This window comes from Sinocyclocheilus rhinocerous, unplaced genomic scaffold, assembly GCF_001515625.1.
Source record: "Sinocyclocheilus rhinocerous isolate Xijiao unplaced genomic scaffold, SAMN03320098_v1.1 scaffold1027, whole genome shotgun sequence".
Classification (NCBI taxonomy): domain Eukaryota; kingdom Metazoa; phylum Chordata; class Actinopteri; order Cypriniformes; family Cyprinidae; genus Sinocyclocheilus; species Sinocyclocheilus rhinocerous.
This window is the reverse complement of record NW_015660495.1, coordinates 109,402-118,596: the sequence shown is the minus strand read 5'-3', so window position 1 is coordinate 118,596 and position 9,195 is coordinate 109,402. Positions and strand designations below refer to the sequence as shown.

General features: G+C 40.4%; 1 protein-coding gene across 1 annotated transcript in view; it reads left to right on the top strand.

Annotated features, from left to right (window-relative positions):
- Positions 1-872: 872 nt before the first annotated feature.
- LOC107725012 (cAMP-specific 3',5'-cyclic phosphodiesterase 4A-like) overlaps positions 873-9,195 on the top strand; it is a 63,239-nt gene continuing 54,916 nt past the window's right edge. Inside the window, exon 1 of the mRNA XM_016534127.1 lies at positions 873-1,983. Within this exon, the coding sequence (XP_016389613.1) occupies positions 1,688-1,983 (296 nt within the window). The 5' untranslated portion in view covers positions 873-1,687. The remainder of the gene's footprint in view (positions 1,984-9,195) is intronic.

Genomic DNA, 9,195 nt, shown 5'->3' with positions numbered 1-9,195 from the left:
CATTTGTGGGGTTTAAACGGTCAAGGTTTGGCTGGTTAGCGTGGCCTTGTTAGTGGCCATTTAAAAGTAGGTATAAAATATTTGTTTTCATATTTTCAGAATATTTAATTGAATATTTAATATTTTGTTTTATTATACAAGAGTATAATAGACCTAGATGGTTTCTAGTGATTCTCGGAGGGCTCTTAAAAACCCTTTTCCTTGTCTGTTGCCGTAATTAGATGGTTGGCTCAAAATAACCTGGCAGCAGAGTTGTGCGCCCATGAGGAAAAATGGTAGATTTGAAATTGTGTACATGGGGATTTTGCACCAGTCGAGCAACTGTCATTGAGATGAATGGGAATGCTGAAAGATATATATTTCTACAGGTATTCATTCTCCTTAGGGGTTTAAGCAGACTTCCTTTGAGAATAATGTGCTACCATAATCAACCCATGTTTACATGGTAAAAACATCAAAGGAAATATCTCCATAAATAAGTGATAAAAATGCTCATATAAATGGTTATCAATTTGCATGAGACTTCAATTATTGTACAAATCCTATACCCTGTTTAATGCGGTTAAAATCATTAGCCCCACCACATTATATATTTATTTCATTTATAATTGATAGAGATAATTATGGCGATTTGTCATTTCCAAATGCACCTCGCATTACTGGTAAAAATCGATATGTTTACTTAATTAAATTACATGCGAAATCAATTCATAGGGGTGATGACTGGAGCTGTTTGGGTCCATCTCGTCTAAATGAACGAGAACACTGCATCGAGGCGCGGACTCTTAAATGAAGAGAGAGAGAGAGAGAGAGAGAGTTTCTCAAATGCCATAATTTAACATCTGTCGACAACTGAACGATACGAACGAGATAAGACGGCAAACTAAAGTACAGCACGAAGATCGGTGAACTTTGGTTTACAATCATGATCTCGCGGAATTGAACGAATGCTTCAAGAAAGAAGAAAGCGAGGACGCGAAGAAGCCGCGTGCATGGATCTCTCTCATACATCCGTCATCCCACGCGCGCTGTTCTCCAGGCAAAATTCAACATGATTCGCCTAATGAAACTGATCGCGGCGAGGTTTTAATGGAGGTGGAAGGTGAATCTCCTGACAGCGAGCTTGAGTTTTAGTCGCCGTTAGTTCCAGATGCACAACATTGCTCCTCATTGCAGAGTTCTCATGCATCCAGTTGGAGACACCAGAGCTTGGAGAGACATGTGCGGTCTTTAGCAGCAATAATCGCGGCAGGAAACCAGTCTGGAGGGACGGTTGATAAAAGCAATAAATCCCTACTGAACATAAGGGACCCGACGCGCTATGAGAAACTTCAGGGGAAGAGCTTCACTGGCGCGGATGCTAGCTTTACGACGCCTTGTGATGTTTTAAAGTGGAGCCTTTCTGAGACACGGGAACTTTTTGGATTTACCATCGACATAATTGCGGAGATGACAAGAAGACAGGACGACATTGCGCCATCACCTGTTATCTGAACACTGTGATTAGTTCTCACAAAAGCACTGAATCTTTATTGCCTTTGAACCTGCTTTCAATACATTCCGCTGTTAGACATGGAGACTAGTCAGCTACGGACAGTAGACGGGTTGATTTCTTAACGAATACATAGCCATATTGTTTTTATTCCTCTTAACACGTTGCGTTCGGTACATCTATTAATTTTGCACTATGATGGAACCGCCACCTTGCGCTAAAAAGAGCCTGTCTCTTTCGCTGCCGGTTCCCCGGGAGGGACAGGCGACCCTCAAGCCTCCGCAGCATCTGTGGAGACAGCCACGGACCCCCATCAAAATCAAACACCGCGGTTACTCTGACACCGACCGGCATCACCACCGACAGATAGAGCGCTCAAATGCCATGGACACGAGTGACCGGCCGGGGCTCAAGAAGTCCCGCATGTCCTGGCCATCGTCTTTCCATGGAACCACCAGCGCGTCCATGAGCAACTGCGCTGGGAACAAGCGGTAAGAAAGCCGAGTGACTTGTTGCGTGTGAGCAAACGGGCTATTTCTGTGTGATGGACGCCCAAAACTGATAATAATGATGCTTCTCAGAGATAGCGTGAGTTTGAAATGCCTCGAACGTGACCCCCAGAAGTAACCTCGATCCGGTTATGAGCAGCTGATGGCATAACCGATTACTAATAGTGCTAATCAGCTGAATTAAAAGTGTAGAAGAAGCGCACGTAATAGGGTTTTTGGAGAGACCGGGCCCCCGTGTTGTGGAAACCACAAAGTTTAGTGTGACTGATAAAGTGTAGCAGTAAAAAAAAAAAAGCTCGAATATTACAGTCATTTAGGATCATGGCATATGCGCTTTCGCTCTTGGCACGTGCAGACACCATATACGCATGCCAAAAAAAATTAGCATGATCTAATCAAGCACTTCAGCATCAAATTAGTGACATAATGGGGGGTTTAAGACAATGTATTTTTGTTTACTGTAACATGCTATGATTTTAGTGTACAGTTTTCTGGTTCTGTATCTCTCTTCTGGCTTTATGATAATATATGTGACCCTGGACCACAAAATCAGTCAAAAGGGTCAATTTTTCGAAATTGAGATTCATACATCATCTGAAAGCTGAATATATAAGCTTTCCATTGATGTATGGTTTGTTAGGATAGGAAAATATTTGGCCTAAATACAACTATTTGAAAATCTGGAATCTGAGGGTGCAAAAAAATCAAAAGATTACTGGCATCCATTTAGCATTCATAGAATCTTTCCATTGCACAAAAGGTTCTTTATAGTGGAAAAAGGTATTATTAAAATGGTCTTCACACTAAGAAAAAATGGTTGCATTTCCTACACATCCAAAAGTGTATAAATGCAATATAATGTTAGCCAACAAGCTGAAGCGTGCACAGAAACACCAGAAGCTCTGTATTCCTTGGATTTTCAATTGCACTACCACAGCACTGTGTAGCGCTGTTATAAATAATCAACTCAAATTAGTTTTTTACAGAGAAACACATTTGTCAGCCTGACATTCATGTCAAATTTTGTGGGTTTGCACGATATGCTGTAGCATACAATACACTGCTTTTACCCTCAAGGATAAGTGTGGGTGTTGCTCGTTGTGCTTGTACGTAGACTGATGCGCATACAGACTGATGTTAGTGCTGGAAGAGGCGAAATGTGCCGTTCTGTTGAGTGGCGCCTCACCAAATTGGGTGATTATTACTGTAATAATTCGCTTCTGTGAGGGCCATGAGCCCCAGGGGAGGCCGAGAGCCGAAAGGCCCTGGTTTCCTTCCTGTCAACTTTTGCCTAGGCCACAGACGGCCCGCACGGCAGGCTCCTGGGAGACAGGCCAGCTCTGCCTGACTGTATAGTAAAGCCTGATTTGTATTCCCTTCCCCAGGACACGCTCACAGCCAGTCCAAGAATTAGTGCAGCAGCACTGACTTCGACTGTCCGGCTTCTACTGTGGGCGGGCGGCACAGTGCGAGAAATAGAGAGCGATAGACAGATAAAGCTGCGTGTGAGTGCGTGTGGCTCTGCTGATGTGATGTCTCAAGAAGCAGAGTGAGATGTCCATGTCTATCTGCTCACTTCCTCATCGCACTCATCACAACATAATCTGCCAGCAAAGGCATAGGTCTCCAAAGGTCATCCAGTATGTGTTGTGTCAATAAGTGTGTTTACATGCAAAATCCTCAACGGATTATTCTTAATAACTTGACAATGTGAGGTCACGAAAACTGCTTAAACAGTTTCTTTTTATTATTGATTTAAGGTCATAACCAGTTTAAGCTAAGCCTGATAGGCTCATTATATTTATTTGTATAGCGTTTTTCACAATACACATTGTTTCAAGGTAGCTTTACAGAAAATCATAATATTATTAATATTGTGATGCCTTATGGTAGCATTTAGCAGATTAGAGCTGGGCGATAATACAGTTTACATTTTGCAACAATACAAGCAATCAAGCTGTTGAGATAATATAGTTACATTTTGCAACTAAATAGAAGTCAAGCAATTGAGATTAGCAATGTAGTATATATTATTTTATGTGAGTATACTGTATGTATGTGGATAAATTTGGATATAATATATCCAACTTCATATACAGAGCTGGGCGATAATCCACTTTACATTTCGCGACAACATAAACAAGCACACAGCCGAGATTTGCTATATAGAATATATTGCTTGATATAAGTATACAGTAAATGATCCAGATTTTTTTGTATGTAAATACCTGTAATGGCTTTCTGTCAGCATATTCGGTGTCTTGTGTGCATCTCGGTTTACGTTTTGACATCAAAATAGATAAAAAAATTGACATTTAGCTATAAAATCTCAAACCTGTTTATGTCATACGCTTTTAAGATATGCATATTTTTGCTAGATATCAGGCTGTTCACTTATGTATGGATGGGATGGTGTGTATGTATATGTGTGTTGTGTGCTGGTGTGTTTGTGCATGCGTTGCTGTAGGCTTTGGAGAAAGACGCGGATGATAATGAGCAATTTGCATGTATGGGCACATCACAGAGATATGGTGGTGGAGGGGTCTTCGTCGCAGTGACAAATTTTTATATTTATTCTTTTTACTCAGATATCCCGGCAGCCCTTTAATGGGAGTTCAAAGCAGGGTGCCTTGCCCCCAGTGTGTATTTATTGAGCTTAAGTAATATACTGTTTTGAGTCCAGAGGACCCCCTCCATGTCATCTGTTCCTCTGAGCCTGGGGCTAAACTTAAATCAACCTCATACACAGCTGCATGCCCAATGATGCACTAATGCCTCATGTTTTGCTGTGCGACACGTTTGAGGATGATGAAGTTCATGCCCTTTCGTGACAGACTTATATCACCCTTAAAGGAATATTCAGGGTTCAGTACAAGTTAATCTCAATCAACAGCAGTTGTGGCACAATTTTGATTACTACAAAAAAAAACTGCAACTCCTCCTTTGTTTTCTTTAAAAAGGAAAACTCGAAGTTACAGTGAAGAACTGTAATGGAAGAATGGAAGTGAATGGGGACAATTTTTAAAGGATTTAAAAAATGTGAAGCTTGTAATTTTATAAAGCACTTGCATATGTATTTTTAGATCTGAAAAGGTCATTATTTTTCAAATATAAAATCTGAATGTTCTGCTTCTCTGGGTGAATAAGCGGCACAGTTTCGTCTAATACACAATAGTTAAAGCTTGCGTGACACTTGTGTTGTCAGCATCTGCCATCCCACTATATGAGAAAACTCCAAATGAACTTCATATCCAGAGCTGCTCTAAGAATTCACTTCACAAGGATTTCACCATTTCATTTAATAAAACTATTGTCAGATACATACAGAAACCACCAAAAAAGTTCTGTTTAGCATTAAAAAAAACATAACTATTGTACAGCAGAATGTAGTTTAAAACTCATAATAACAATAATAATAGTTTATATAGTTTATTATTTTATTACTAATGATTTTTTAAGGAATACCAAAATATTATTTATTTTTTGTCCTTTTAATTTAAACAATAAAACCCTGTTATGCAGCTCTTTGTTTGCCAAGAAATGAAAGGTATTGTTCAAATTTCATTTATTACATTTTATGCACTGATTTGATTACCATTGTTTGTAATTTATCAATTTGTATCACGCCATAAAACACAGAATCCAGAGGAAAAACCACCACATAATTTATAAAAACAATACATTTAATAGGGAATTATTATTGTTAAATATTCAACAAGTTATTAAATTATTAAAGTTTTATGATTTGAATTCATCAGACATCATTTTGATTATTAACATTTGAGTTAAAAATGTGATTGAATTAAACCATTAAAACAGAATCCAGAAAAATTCAAATGAGAAACAAAGAATTGGAGGGGAATAAAACACATTTCTTAGGACCCTAATTTTGCCACAAGTGCTGACGATTGAGTGAATGAATTCCTCTAAATAAGCACTGTTGGTGGAGATAGTCTGAACCATTTCCAGGTAGATGTTTGTAGGAACAGTCTTATCTTATACAAGTTTCCAGAAGACGTTAAATAAAATGGAAAGTAAACCTAGAGGGGCATATCTGCTCTCAGTTCAATCACTGGAGGCGATGTGACCGAGCACAACTAGAGAAGTAATCAGCAGTTCTCTCAGGATCTTCAACCTCTCAGACCCTTTGGACCAAAAGAAGCCCATTGTTCTCTCTGATAGTATTTTCCCCATCTGTATACACTTGTCCATTACTTTTTAATACACCAGTTTTTAGTGGAAGCATGATGACTGATTTATTAGAAACACCATGACTCCAAACAGAGTTTTGAACACCTTTGGTGCTGAAGATTGATCGTTCGGCTTTATTTTTGTCGGTGGAAGTCTTTCAATGTAATCACATCCTTCTGTTTACTCCCTTCCAGCCATAGCTCGTACTGTTTTTGAGCCTTTTTAACCGTACCTCCCACTGAAATATCGAACTGTCACTCGTATTCCCAAACTCACCGGCTCTGCCTTCAGTCATTAAAACTTGATAGGACTCCGTGCAGTACCGTTTTTCAGATGACAAAGGCTGTTATTTCTTTCACATGAAATGAATTTGTGAAACCTTACCTTCGGAAGAAGGTAGCATTATTGAACGTGTCCCATACCCCAGTGCACTCTGGGAAGTTACCACTGAGGAGAGAATGACCGACGCTGAACAGAGGAACAGCTCATCCTGCAGTTCTGTTGCTATGGTTACATTTTGTGCTTGTGTAAAATAGATACATTTTTCCCAAAAAGGCAAAAGGAAGTCTCAATCCCTGATGCGCAGTATGTTGTTTTAATATGCTGAGGCAAATATGTTTTATTGCTGCTAAATGTGTAGTGGATTTACACTTTCAATAAGCTGCCATCTCGGAGAACGCACGGATTTCCTGTAAGTCAAATTGTTCCCAGTTGTTGTTTATGAGTGTTTATTATTTTCAGTCACCGGCTGGTTTTTGGTCTGCTTTGTTGCGCCTAGAAGTGAATCTATAGATGAACTACGCTGTGTTTATTTGACAGTCTACTGGAAAGCCGCCAAGCTCGTTAAGTGCTTAATTTGATACACCTGTGATTAATTAGCTCAACAATTGCAGTGGCATTTACGTTGTGTAAATATACTTCGTACCCCATGCAAACCAGTCCACAGGTACACACTAATGGCCATAATTATTGTCCATCCCAAGGCATCTTCATTGCAAATCCGCCACCGAAAATGCAATCTATCCTCCCATATATTGCTTACCTAGGCCTCCTTATTTATTTGCCTTTGCTGCCCTCTTGATTCTCAGAATTTTCATACTTCAAAGCACTCAACATGCTCCGCATCCTGCGTTTGAGTGTTTTTTTCTGTTTCTTCCAAATGTCATCTTTGTTGCCCCGACGATCCCTCGCAGATTTATTGAAACCCACCGACACTCTGTTATTGTCTGGTGGCTTTAGCCCCTCCTTCCTCTTTTGACGGATGAGTGTCTCTCACTCATATCTCTGGCTTTGAGCATATGCGTGCCTGTGTTTCCTCTTCTCAGCGTCCTCCCTCCACATCACGCAGTCCGTATGATTCTTTGTGCGTGATAATTACTGACTTTGATCTCAGCTGTCCGCTCGCTGCTTTTCTCTCTCTCTCTTCTCCTTATCATCTTATTTGTCTGATTTTCGCTCTGTACCCCTTGCTTTCACTTTTCTCCAGTCGCCTTTTGTGCTCCCCATTGTGCTTGCTTGCTTCTCCGGGCCTTGTGTGCCACTTACATTGTCTCTCACGCACTTTGCTCGTGCTCACCGCTAATCGTAATCACACTGCTGGCCTATCTTTAAATCTATAATTTCTTCCCACTCACGTGCATGTCCCGCAGAGATCATCCGAGGACCGGCAAACTCATCTAATTCTCCTCCTTCCTTCCATTTCCCCAGTGGCTGAATGAACTGCCCGCCATTAGACTTTCTGCCGTCACTTATAACTTCTCCCATTCCCTGTGGGTACAGCCCTGTAAATGATACTGCTGCCTTTCACGAAGCCCTTGCATTCTCGGTGCCATCCATCAGTTCCCCACGACACTTTACAGTAGAGCACCAGGCTTTTAGCTCACACCCAGACACATCCGCCTGCTCTCAAGATACCTGCGGTTTCCCTCTGCTCTATCTCTGCTCTGTGTAATTAGCCTGGCTATCTGAGATCTACACGATTATAAACAAGTTAAAGCCTCTGAAAATGTTTAATGGGATTACTCCACGCTTGCAGCTTGAGACCCTCTTCAAATGCCCATGCTCCACTCCAGATGTGGGGAAATGAGGCAAAACCGAGGAGATAATAGGTATATAATACTTGGAGGAAACTATGCATTTACATTCCCATACATCTCACATCTGACACTGGTAAAAAGCTGCTGTAATATTGTTTCTTCCATGGAAAATAAAAACGTGAAAGCTCCAGTTCCCATTCATTTCATTTGCATGGAAAAAAAACAATCTGCACAGTTTTTGAAATGTTGTGTTTCATGAAAGAAAAACAACAACAACATGAGGGTGAGTAAATGGTGACAGAAATTTCATTTTTTTGGGGTGAACTAACCCTTTATGCTGCATTCAGCCTGGGGTGTTCCTGTAAGGCTTTTTTTCCCATATGAGAGACATAATGTGTTCCTGTGCTCGTCTATAACCTTCATATTACTGTAGCTCAGTCGAGTGCTTTAATGAGCAAGCATTAGGCATCCAGCTTCACGGATAACGTTGGCCCTCAGGTTTGGGCATGTGATGTCACGGTTAGCGACATCTGTTTTCCTCCGTGCACCAACAGGCTAAGCTGCACCATGCTCACCCTCTTTTGACCTGCCCTTACCTCTCCGCCTAATGCCTGGAAGAGTGAAACCAGGAGCTTTTCCACAGTACACAACATCTACTGTAACAGATATGATTAGAGGATTTAATTCTAGCATTATTTAGGTCTGAAGTAAGTGCCAGATGCTGATGGAGTAGATTCACATACTCACTTAAAATAGTTGGGTTAAAAATGACCCAACAGATAACCCAATGGTGGGTTACTATAGCACCTACCTAATGTTGGGTTATTTTAACCCAATGGATTGGGTAGTAAGTTAGTAACCCAATGCATTGGGTTAAAAAATAACTAATTTGTTGGGTTATTTGGACAAAAAAATGTTTTGCTTTAACCATCCTGGTATTATTATTATTAGTAGTAGTAGTAGTAGT